The sequence below is a fragment of the Stylophora pistillata genome, chromosome 11 (genome assembly GCF_964205215.1).
Source record: "Stylophora pistillata chromosome 11, jaStyPist1.2, whole genome shotgun sequence".
In the NCBI taxonomy this organism is placed as follows: domain Eukaryota; kingdom Metazoa; phylum Cnidaria; class Anthozoa; order Scleractinia; family Pocilloporidae; genus Stylophora; species Stylophora pistillata.
This window is the reverse complement of record NC_142529.1, coordinates 12713624-12726487: the sequence shown is the minus strand read 5'-3', so window position 1 is coordinate 12726487 and position 12864 is coordinate 12713624. Positions and strand designations below refer to the sequence as shown.

Sequence of the window (12864 nt, the reverse complement as noted above, 5' to 3'; positions counted from 1 at the left end):
TAAAGTGCTTACGTCACGTTTCCATAGCACCGGAATTTTGTGGTCTAAACAAACCAATATGGCGTCCCTAGCGTGACACATTGTCGTTGACCTCGAGCACTTCAAGAGCTATAATAGCGCAATTTATCCTCCAATAATAGAAATAAGATAAAGAGAATCAAGATAACCTTTGGCCTTACTATTGAAGAGTATAATAAGCGGACAAAAGCACCTGGTGAGCAATAATTCGAGTCAAAACGCAACGGAGACGAAGTTTGCGATGGGCCAGTGTTTTCATCCAGATTGCAATCACACATCTGAAAGCCACTGCTGCCGATTCTTTTCGTTTCCAGACCAGAAAAAACATAAAACACTCTATGATAAGTGGATATCATTTGTAAGGTGAGTATTTTTCGAAAAATATATATTTCGATGCTGTACCATCGATTAGAAATAGCTGTTTTTTTTTTTTATCTCAAACTGATTCACGATTAGCTGTTTCTCTTTCTTGTCTTATTTGTTTTCTCGCGGCTTTGCCTTTCCTTGTCTTCAGTCTTGATCTAAGATTATTTAGTTACTAAAAAACTCGCTTCGCATTCACGTCTTAGACTACAAGGTTAAGCATGTGACCAACTAAACTTTGGGTTTTTTAAGCGCAAGTATAGTAACTGCTTCTGTCTTTTTCTGTTATAGGAGAGGAGATAGAAAGCCCAGCAAACATTCGCGACTTTGCAGTTGTCACTTTAAAGATGGGCGAAACGAAAATATGCCAACCATCAGTGACAGAAACAGGCACAAGCTGTTTGATAGTTTGGACTTGCTGCCAGGTACAGGACCAACACCTCCCAGTACACCTACCCCCAAGAAAAAACGGAAAGTGTCTGCCGAGCCCACGAAATTACCAACTGTAGCATCTGTGCTTGAAGAGATTAAAGAGAACTCTGAACCATGTTCCACTGAATGCTCACAAGAGGAAAAGACAAGTTCCAAAGAAGCTCTGCTGTCAATAGAGCTTGATATGACTTCAACAGAACTTGCTAAACACAAGGAAATGTCAAGTTACTATAGTGCACACTACTCTGCTAAGAGCTTGAGCCCTGAGGTGATACGGATGGAGACAGGTCTACCCACTAAGGATGTTCTTGATATTGTTGTGGGATATGTTTCAAGATTCAAGGGTGTGAAATAAACTATTATGCTGGATGGAAGGTTGAGGGGATCACACTTGAGGACCAGATATTTATCACTCTGATGAAACTGAAACAAAATTATACCAATCTACATTTAGCCCAGTTGTTTTCATGCAGTGTTGCAACTGTTGCTAACATAGTACTAACTTTTGTCCATGTTTTGCATTCTCTCCTGTTCAAAGACATCATGACAACCGTGCCATCTAGAGAAAAGAACAAGATGTGTTTGCCATCCTCTTTCACTGAGTACAGCAGTTGCCGCATTGTGATTGATTGTACAGACATTGAAATTGCTGCACCTAAGCTCATGTCCCAGCAGAATGCTACAAACTCCAGCTACAGGGGAATGAACTCTTTCAAAGTCATTATAGGGGTTGCCCCAAATGGAGTTATAACCTATGTTAGTGATCTTTTTCCTGGCTCAGTCAGTGACAAGGTCATGGTTAAAGAGTCTGGGTTTTGTAAACATTTGAGTGCTGGTGATCTTGTTCTGGCAGACAAAGGTTTTCTCATCAGCGATGTAGTTCCAAGAGGTGTTTCAGTGAACATACCACCATTTCTCAACAATGGAAAGTTTACAGAGAGTGAGGCAAGGGCGACAAAATCAATAGCTCGATGTCGCATCCACGTAGAGCGTGCAAATGCAAGACTTAAGAGTTTTCGCATCCTTGGCTTCATCCCAGCATTTTTGAGGTGCCATGCTGACAAGCTATGCCAACTGTGCTCAGCTCTTGTTAATTTGCAGTATCCATTGATCAAGGATGGCTGCGAAGACTTTGAATTTGACTGAATAGAACTTTTTTTCAACTAAATTATAGTACAATGAGTTTTTAATATTATTTTTGTATTACTAGAAGCCCTACTGTAACAGATCAAATGGTATTGACATAGCTTTGGTCAAAAATATGATGTGGTCAGTTTTACATTTTTCTGATATTCATCTCCTTTATGTTCATTAATACAAACTACTATGTGTTCTGTGAAAATAGATTATAATGAAATCCAGTGACATTCTTAAATTGTCATTTCAACTAAATCCAGGTCAGGGGCATGTGACCAGTATGGAATTCTTTCGTCCAGTAGTTCCAAGTGTGAAAGTCCTGCTGGCTGAAAGGTTTTACTTTTGTGTCTGTGAAGCTGGGAGCCTGAGTCCAGGTGTATAAAACTAAAGCCACACTTAAATTAGCTTTAAGGGATGGTGAGAGGTAGTCAGAAAAAATAACCTGTGCTGCATGGATTTTGTTTTGGCTCCCTCCCCTTCCCTTTGCATTGCTATCCAAGCCTACTTAAGTGTGGCATAAGTTTTATGCACCTGGGCCCTGTTGAGTAACCAGGATAAGTGTTACCAGCTACCAGTGGCCATTGGTTGCAAAAAAAAAATTGTTTAAGCTTGCTTTCAGGAAGAATGTAATTTATTATTAAGTTACTAAGCTAAATGGAAAAATGTGGGTTCTTCATCTTGTGTCTCTATCTGAGTGTAGAATATGTAATGTTATATTAAGAAATTAATGTATGAAATTTAAAAAAATACCTTTTAACATTAGCTACTGCCTATTTACATTAGCTCCCACTCCCCCCTCTCCCCCCCACTTTGATTATGTCCAGCATCTGTGCACCACTTTTCAAAGTTCTCCCTCGGTAATCTTTGGGAATAGTTGATGAAAGTAAAAATCACTCAAGATAGTAATATTGTGCTCCCAAGATTCATCTCATTCAATCTTGATAACAACACTATCCTTTGTGGTCCATACAACAAAGTAGCAGAATTTGCGCTTTGTCAGGAACATCTGGCCTTGACACTGATGCCAGTAAACATATGTGGTAGACAGCGTATAATTCCCTTCCTTCTCCTCCAAGTAAAAGTCTTTGTGCCCACAAGCTTCCTTGATTGTCGCATTTCGATGTGTGTAGGGGCACTTACACTCAATCACCGAGTCGTCTCCCACAAGTCCATCAGGGGAAGCACCCAGAACTCCCGACTCGTGTAGCCAAAGGCCGGTCTGTACAGGTGTAAAGTTTGTGATGTTGGTGAAGGACTTCAGGGCCTCAGTCTCATTGTCCTGTCCCCATGCAATTGCTTTAACTCCACTCAAGTTGTATTCCCCAAGTAGTCGCTTGATAAGAGACGGTGTAACTCTTTTTGCCTGGAGGACGGAGCCAAAATTACTAGCAGTCAGGCGGCCTCTACGAGCTTGGTGCCATGCAGGGCTGTTTCGCTGGCCAGCCGTGAGGGTGCTCACAACATTTATGGTTCTCTAGCTAGCTCCTCTACTTTGGCATTCTCAATCAAGTACTCTAATTGTTTTTCCTTCGTAGATGCCATAAGGAAACCTTCTGAGTAAATGATATCCTCAATCGTCTTGATCGAGAGAGGGGTAGCAGGTTGTGGTTCGGGACTCAAGATCCAGCAGGTCCCTGTAAATTTGCCATAGCGCTTTAGTTCGCTGTACAGCCACATCCGATCTTCTCGGCTAGGATCGCGCGCCAAAGGGCTGTAATCCTTCTTCTTCGGTGGCGCTGGAAACATCTGGCTTGCAGACTGTACGCTTTCTGCCTTTCGCTTTCGTTTCCATTGGCATTCCAGGTCCGTCCTGCTAAGGTTATGGATGCCATAAATAAATATGGCTGCCGTGTGACTGCACTTGAACTCGCCGCGAGGACACTCGCATTCTGTGTTTTTTATTTCAAGGTTTTCATCGAGATAAATCTGATAAAAAGATAATTCGAAACAGACACGTAAGTTGCAATATATATTCCGCAATATAAACATTAAATTGGAGGTGAAATCGGGGTTGGGAGTTCTTCGAATTGAACATACGTGTTGTGATCCCAAATTGGCAACTTACTGTGACTTTGTAGTCCTTATTTGTCATGCTTGCTTGGACTTCACCTTTGATAACTCCCCTGGAATAAATAAAGCTTTGGACATGGTCGAATTTGAAGTGGTTTTCTCCGCGATCAAGCGATTTCTGCTCTCCAGAAAAGAAAGAAACTAGTGAGCATATCGATAAAGACGCCATGTTTGAAGTATGAGTTTAAACTGTTTAGACCAGAAAAAAATGCTGTCATGGCAACGTGACGTCACACTTTAGGACTCTATAATTGGCCATTTTATAGTTGTGGGCTTAGTTGCCAAGCCTTTAATTCGAAGTGAGGCTGTAGGGGACTTCGTTTTGATAGAGACCGGAATTCGTTTACATTTGGAAAGCAGCAATGTTTGTATTATGACAAGGTCACCTTTAGCTTCAATCCTGTTCAAAGGCTTGGCAACAAAGCACACAAATGTAAAATGGGCCATCACGGTTAAACTTTTGCAAAACTGAACTAAACTGTACGAAAACTGCGAATGAATACATTTCTAAGCCTTGACTCGGAAACAAGGCATGATTATTCCTCTAAAGAAAGACTATTACAAACAAGAGAAGTTCAGTCTTGCTAATTAGTAACCGTCCATTCCGTTATTTCTGTCCAGTACTCTGACACATGCATAATTATAGCAATTATTGAGGCCGTCAAGAATGAAACACTGTTAACTGTATGATTTGAAATCAACACCTAGTACAATAATGACAAAACTCCTCCTCTGGATGCAGTACACACCGTCCTCCTTCATTAAGGCACCTGGATAAACATCTTTTGAACGCCTTCAAGCTTTAAGAAGAAATTTTCGGTAAAGTGATCACGTTTCAGTTGATAAATAGTTGAGGGTCTGGATGGGGGTGCCTCGAAAACACTAAACACTAAACTTTTTCCATCTATAACATCAAACAATTAAGAGCGACTCTCCCTAAGATCCTCATATTCAGTTTTCATCCAGAAACAGATTTCGCTCGTAATTTTTCCATCAACTTCACTAGGCAAGTAGATAACAAATATGAAATAATATTGGAGAAATTGAACTTTTTCAAAATTTTCTGATCGGAACTTTTGACATCCCGGAATGCGCTCAAAACTTAGCGGTGAGCTGGAGAAATTTACAAGACCTGCAGTTGTCAGTTCTTGAGAATAAGGATCATTCAAAAGCTCTAACTTCGCTAGTTAGAAACAAAGACCCTTTATCTAAATAATACAAATAATTGCAATCATAAGCTTTCATTAGTGTAATAAATCTGACGGCACAAAGTTTCTCTCGTTTGAGCTCTTTTTGCAACATGCGATCAAAGCTAAGTTCAGAGGAATAAGTTGCAAAAGTGGCTCATATTCACAGGCTCTTCTACACATCAATGCAAAGGTCCATCCATCGCCTTTGAATATCAGTTAAAATATTTAGCCGCAATCTCATTCTAGTTCCACACATGCGACGTGAAAGTTGTGACATTTGGCTGTAACGCAGTCATTTTTCCATTGAGCACGTCATAAACAAATGTTACGTATGATGCACGATCCTCGCAGTAGAGAGCGCTATTTATGCAATAGCGAAAATCAGACCTGAAAAAAATCAGGTCTGTACGGGACTCGAACCACTGACCTCTGCGATACTAGTGCAGCGCTCTACCAATTGAGCTAACAAGCCAATTGGGAGCAGGCTGTTAAGTTGATTCGTAATAAACCCGTGATGATAAATCAGATACGATGAATATATGAAGTTCATATCTTTTAAACTGCGGTTATAGATACGTATGATGCACGATCCTCGCAGTAGAGGGCGCTATTTATGCAATAGCGAAAATCAGACCTGAAAAAAAAACTTTATATATTCATCGTATCTGATTTGTCATGACGGGTTTATTACGAATCAACTTAACGGCCTACTCCCAGTTGGCTTGTTAGCTCAATTGGTAGAGCGTTGCACTAGTATCGCAGAGGTCAGTGGTTCGAACCCCTTACAGGTCTGATTTTTTTCAGGTCTGATTTTCGCTATTGCATAAATAGCGCTCTCTTCTGCGAGGATCGTGCATCATACGTATCTATAACCGCAGTTCAAAATGTATGAACTTCATATATTCATCGTAACCAAACAAATGTTAGTAACAAACGAAGAAATCTGACCTCTTGCCCTTTGAATTCCTCTGCGTGCTAAGATGAAACAGTTTCTTACCAAATGGATCGTAATAGAAACGCTGGAAGAGTTTCATCAAAGCTGTCTCGTAACGAGAAAAGTCTGTCACATTGACACGAATTCCCTGTCCGCCATGTTTTTTTTCTTAACCGCTGGCCAGTTTGGTAATGGGTTCAACAACCTTAACTCTTCACACAGGAACACTCCGCGATCATTGCTGCCAGTTTTTCGATCAACTGGTGTCTTCTATCCCTCGACTTAAAAGAAATTTCAAAATGGCTGCAAATTGATTTCGACATTTCAACATTAAATGAACTGAGCTTCTGTGTCCGACATAAATCACAAAGATTGTATGAATCATAGTATATTGGATGCTGGACTGATAGTTTATCATACACCTCATCTACTTGCTGTAACCACTCTTCCTCTTCCACCACGTCATCCATGTCATCCCGTGCTACTTGTGGAGACGTTGAAGCACTTCCTTGCTTCCTCTTTAAAGCAGATAGCCTTGAAAAGTACGCGTGGATTTGGTGTCTTGACAGCCACTCTTCTCTTGAAAACAATCGTCCGTTGTCTTTATTTCGAGCATTTCTCATGTCGATGGCAACTTGCTCGGGATCGGCTTTGCATCCCGACTCTTCTCCGGCATGAAATCTTGCTTTTAAATAATTCTTCACTTGAGAGGAGTACCTTTTTCCACCAGCTCTTGGCTTTTGAAGGGCCCAGCCCATAGGAAGAGAGGGAGAGGACACTGATGATACGCCTGATTTAGCTCTTGGACGGTTTTCGGGAAGAACGGTGGTAAACCTTGCAACCCAGTCACGACGCAACTGGTCATACACAGATTCCTGGGTTGTTTTATTTTCATGTTGATCATAGTTGAGATGGTGTTGTAGAGATTCAAAACTTTGAAAGGATGAGCTGCATCCCTCCTGTGGACACGGGAACTATGCAAAAGCTTCAGACACTGTCAGTGACTGTTTGCTCTTCAAACGTTTCTTCACAGAAACATCAAAAAAATTCTGGTTATCCTTGACTACTATTGAGGTAGGACCCCGAGGTCTACGCACGACGTCGGTGTAATTCACAGTTTTACCCTGTCCCACAGGGTACGCCTTACGAACGCGGATTCTTGGAGGCTCGAATTCGAAGTTGTGGTATGCACTGAAGTTTGGAATTTTCGTTACATCGATCGATTTATGCTTGCCGTTCACTCCACAAACAGAGGCGGTGACACTTTGGACAGGTCGCTCAAGGAGTGCTTCTCTCATGTCAGCAGCTGACTGAATGTCGTGTCCCTCGTCACAATATCGTCGCACTGCTTGCTTCATGGGACAAATAATCCGGTCACATATGTCCTTTCAATGCTGTGGCTCTGAGAAGTCGTACCTTTCTATAACGACTCCGGTTCGTTGGCTGATGCCGTGAATGCTTGCAATAAGGAGGTTGTTATGGTAACAACCGGCCTCGTTCGATCTTATGAAGGCCTTGCTGGGTGATGGGTTTTCCATTTCTAGAGTCAAAAGGAGGTTTTCTAAAATGGAGGCAACAGCAAACCAGTCTTGTGTACAGGCATCAAACATGTGGGTATAAGTTAGAACCATTGGCTCTTCTGCTTGCTTGAGAACAACATATACCAGCTCAAACCCCTCTTACCAAACCATTCAGACTGTTTCTCTCTATACTTCTGACATTGAAACTTCATCGCCCAGCCCATTGTTATTAGTGCTGATGTTACATCAAGTGATCTGAAGACATCTTGCTTGGCTAGATCTTGATTTTCAGCACGCAAAATATGGGCTTTCCAATAAAATATATGCTGTTTTGCTTGGAAGAAATCGTAAGAAATATCTTCTTGATGTTCCTTGCCATAAAAGGATATACTCTGGGTTTCATTCTTCAAACAAGTTTCTATTTCCTCTACGACTGATTTCAAATTCTCGCACGAGTCACACTGTAGACTGTGCGGGTGTTCACATTCTTGTTTAAAGTCGTCATTGTTCTCATCACTTAGGGCATATACCCTACAATGATCTGCGCATGGACTAGAATCTTAATTACAATGAACTTTATAATCTGTTTTCAGATATTTCTTCCCTTGATTTAGCCTTTCTCTGATATTAACAATCCACTCTGGATTTGCACCAGCCTTTTAAAACTCTTCAACGACTTTGTCAAGAGTTTCAAAAGCTGCCTTTCCTTCCGCTGCTACGTTATCAAGTCCTTTGAGAGCTTTCCTCTGAGATGCTTCACGTACTTCAAGGATGCGATAAAGGGTTGCGTGGCTCAAGGGCTCAAAGCTTTCTTCCTGGCAAAGCTCCAAATACTGCACAATCATTGTAGACCTTGTGACAGTTCGGATGACGTTAGGCATTATCAACTTTTCTCCGCTGCTAATCTTTATTGTACGTGATCCATATGCAACGTCTTGATAGAAATATGGTCTGTTTATGAATTCCAAGAAGTGGTTAACTTTCATTGCGTCACGCCTGACCCTGTGATAAATCGGCTTTTCCACTGGGACACCGGGACATTCGTTATTAGCATGAAGTTTAGCTTTGCGAAGTTCCCATTCTGTTATAGGCTCGTATATTTTGTGCAATTCCATCAGCTTCTTAGCGGAATACTTGTTGGCATAAATGCTTAAAATTTGAGTTTTCGTTTCCTTAGATGGTGCATTCCTGTAAGCTTCAAGGAGAGGCTTCAGCCCATTCTCAACATTAGGTCATTCAGGGTTGCAGACTGCTTTGAACAGTGTCTCCCCATCATCCGGTGTAATGGCTGACCAAACTATCTTGCAAGCTTCTGTTGCTTTCCTTACAAAATATGTTTGCTCCTCTGGGCTTACTTTTGCAAACTTGGTTTCCATCAAGGACGTCACAGGGCTAGTTCTCCTTTCACCGGAACATTTTCCGAAGACTTCTAAGCTTTCATTTACTCTCAACAGCGCCTGATTGGCATGAAGGGGAGTAAAGAGGCTTACGTCGTCTTGCAAGCTGTGATGCCCTGCAGTACTTGGAGTCCAGTCTGTTTCAATCTTTTGCTGCAAACGTTCCGTAGTGGGAGTTGCAAGCATTGAACTTATATGGTGAAGTGCTTTTACTTTGGAGGCCCTAGGTGTCATACAATAAGGAGGATTATTAACGAAACAGCCAGAGACACACACAGTTCATCAGATCTTATCGAATATCATGCGCGTTTAAAACTAACGGTAACAACAAACGAGGGACTTCAGGTTTTGGTTGTCGATAGTGTATGGAAAGTCATCAGGTCACCAAGTCAGCATGTGCGAATTAACTACATGTGAAAATGGTGGCGAGTTAATAACAAACCATCTCAAGTGAGGATTTTTTCCGGCGATATATCACCGCAGCTTGCATCGATTTTCTTGAGTTTGTCAGAGAAATGCATGAAAAATGAATCTGCAAACCGGTCTTGAAACGATGACTTTTGTTTTGTTCTTTCGATTTTCGGTTTCGACAAAATAACCAGTCAACGCTTTTACATTCGCCTTCCCTTCTTCCGCCAATGGAGGGAAACCACCAAAAGCAACCGCGAGGTCCTGATTCCTCTGAGGTAATTCCCACTGATGCCGTACTGATACTTTTCATGAGCTTTGCATGTTTTTTCCTGCATTGAGAGCAAATCGCTGTTGGAAGAAGCGGCAATAGTTGTCCTAGCTGTACTTAAATAAGAAACACGCGATTCTATCAGCTAATCGTTATCTGCGAAAGAGCTTGCATAAATTCCATGTTTTGAAAAAAATAGTTAATTGCACCTGCATTTAGTTGAAGTGGGGGGAAGGGGAGGAGGAGTTTTCGGTTCCGGAGTGCCACACCCACCTAAGTTGTTGGACATGCATTAAGACTTTGATCAGTCTTTGTTTTCATGTCTTCACGAGGTTGAAAGAAAGCACGAAACTTAAGGAGAGGCTTTACATAACTTTTGAAAATAACCCTGGAAATAAAAAATCCTTCCACACGCGGTGAACTAAAGCAAACACAAGCAAAAGTATAGAGCAAGGCTGGTGGCCTTGGGGTTTCAGCGGGAGATTTGATTGTCTGCGTGATCCACTTTGATTTGAAGGTTTGGAAAACACAAAAAATGCGCGACGACGTGCAAAAGTATTTTTTACACAGTAAACCAAAAAGGAAATTTAAACAAACAGATCTCGTGCTGGAATTTTCATACCCTTAATTGATAAGTTAACGCTGCAAATTCAATTAGCTGAGAGGAAATAAATGTTGATTCTATCTCGGTTGAAATATTGATTTTTTTAACAAAAACCTTTTAGCAAAATAGCAAAGCTAAACAAATCTAATTCTCGATAACAAAGACGACCGTTTATCCAAGCAGTAGATTATGAAATCATTTCTTTGAAACATAGAGCATTTGTCAAATATTCCGTGACGTGACACGCTGAAATATTGCTGGCGTATAATTTCATTTATTTCTGTTTTGTTGTGGTTTTGCTTTGTTTGCTTTGCTTTCTTGTACTTTACTCGCCGATGGTGAAATTGATTGAATGTGAGAATATTATATTGGGAACTGAGCAAAAAATAAGTTACGTGACCCAACGTGAACAGGTGTATTAAACAAATCCTTTATCTCCTGCGCCATCGTCCAGTTGACGGGGTTTTTACAATGAAGTGTTGTCCTCCGTCCCTCGTGTTGTGGATATTGGCAAGTCCTCAGTGGTCGCCAATATTTGCCTAAATTATGTCTGTGTTAGGACAAACTGCCAACTTCGTTATTTCATCGTGAGATGGATGGAAATTCCCCGCTCTTGCCAAAATTAATTCGTACACTGTAACTTTCACACGTTAGAGATGACAACTTTTTAAATGGTAGGTAACATCATCAACACATTCAATAAGGGAGACCACGTCAACTTTTCCTCGTGATTCTCCACACGTTATTTTCCCATTTCCGAAAAAAGAACAAGCTATCGGCTTTGACGACGCTCAAACCATCTTTAATTTGTGTCCCAAACTGCAATATGTATGGTCAGCGGCTTATACCAAATAGTATTGGTCATCGATGGAACAAACTCTGAGGACGAGAAATTGCTCGTTTTTCCAACAATCTGCAACAAATTGAGCTGCATGTCGTCAGCCAAATTCATTATAGTTATATGGTTTTTATCTAGATCGAAAAGTGTAGGTCTACGTTGTTAATTTTGAGATAACCGGGCTTTCTTTTGGAGGTTCGTTGGCGATGTATAGTGTAGAAATATGGTGGTATTAGCCAAGTGTCACGACTTTCTCTCTCAAATGTGGAACAAAAATACAGTTTCGGCCAAATTTTTTAAATGATTTTCACAGATGATGGATCGAACTTTGCATTGATGTGTAAAAGAGCTTGGGACTACGAGCCACTTTTGCAATTTATTCCTCTGAACTTAGCTTAAATCGCATAATGCGATAAGAGCGCAAACTCGTGAAACTTTGTGCCGTCAGATTTATTACACTAATTAAAGCTTATGATTGTAATCATTTGTATAGTTAAGGTAAAGGGTCGTTGTTTCTAACTAGCGAAGTTAGAGCTTTTGAATGATCCGTATTCTCAAGAACTGACAACTGCAAGTCTTGTAAAATTCTCCAGCTCACCGTTAAGTTTTGAGCACATTCTGAGACGCCAAAAGTTCCGATCATAAAATTTTGAAAAAGTTCAATTTCTCCAATATTATTTCATTTTTGTTACCTACTTGCCAAGCAAAGTTGATGGAAGAATTATGAGCGAAATCCGTTTCTGGATGAAAATTGAATATGAGGATCTTAGGGAGAGTCGCTCTTAAATATTAGGCTGTTTAACATCTAACACTAAAAAATTCACTGTAACGCTAAATGGCCTAAAAAAGCGAAAGATACTAATCAAGACAAACGTGGACGTTCAAGAGACAAATTTTCAGCAAAGGTCAACAGGGTATTCCCAGATTTACATTTCCTCACCTTGGGGATTTTTGAAATAGTGATAAGGGAAGTTAAATTAAAGGGAAAAAATTAAAGGGATAAGGGTAGTTAATTAAAAAAATTTATTAGTCTTTTAGAAGTTCAGCGGAATACAAAAAACCAGAGTTACCATCACCTAAATACACTCTGAATTATTATTTTTCGTATTCTGAGTGCTGAAACATGTGATCTGCAATTATGATATTGGTAAATTAAAAATGTTTGTTTGAACTTACTGATTTTGAAGTAATTGACCTTCCCTTGGGTAGTTCTGTTGGTCTTAGCACTGATAAAATATGGTTTCTTGCAGACCACAAGTAAGTTTCAGCTCATTAAGAGCTGAGTTACCAGCAAGCTTCCTCAAGTCTAAGAGAGATAAAAGTAAATACATGTCAATCATTTTACTGTAACAATTATTGTACTAATAATCTTATCTTCGAATACAATATGAAATTAATATGGATGTGCCAACATCCCATTTTTTTTGTTAATACTACACCTCATAATCAAGGAACATTTTCATGTTTCACTGCTTTTTCATTTCGTTTATATTTTGCCCAGTTGTCTAAATTAAAGAACAGTTATTAATAAATGAATTAACTTATTCATTCATCCGTTTATTCGTTTGTTCATTCATTCATTTAATACCTAATAGTGCTTTTGCAAGGCTCGAGACTGTAACAGATGCATCTAAACTAAACCATGAGCATATCTTTCATGGTCTGCTATTTATTAGTTGGAA

The 12864-nt window shown here is 40.2% G+C and overlaps 2 protein-coding genes across 3 annotated transcripts; one reads left to right on the top strand and one right to left on the bottom strand.

Annotated features, from left to right (window-relative positions):
* The first annotated feature begins 5 nt into the window (after positions 1-5).
* On the top strand, positions 6-2712 carry LOC148720111 (uncharacterized). Of its 2 annotated transcripts, none has more exons than XM_088739168.1 (2): positions 6-381; positions 673-2712. In XM_088739168.1, exons 1-2 carry the CDS (start codon positions 260-262, stop codon positions 1166-1168), a joined length of 618 nt encoding a protein of 205 aa, XP_088595294.1. In that variant the 5' UTR covers positions 6-259; the 3' UTR covers positions 1169-2712. The 2 variants fall into 2 exon arrangements, with proteins under 2 accessions (XP_088595294.1, XP_088595293.1); XM_088739167.1 differs by having other exon boundaries at positions 32-381.
* LOC148720110 (uncharacterized) lies at positions 1982-4260 on the bottom strand. Its single transcript, XM_088739170.1, has 2 exons — positions 4016-4260; positions 1982-3876 (listed from the first exon to the last, which is right to left on the bottom strand). Exons 1-2 carry the CDS (start codon positions 4187-4189, stop codon positions 3415-3417), a joined length of 636 nt encoding a protein of 211 aa, XP_088595296.1. The 5' UTR covers positions 4190-4260; the 3' UTR covers positions 1982-3414.
* Between the last annotated feature and the right edge of the window lie 8604 nt (positions 4261-12864).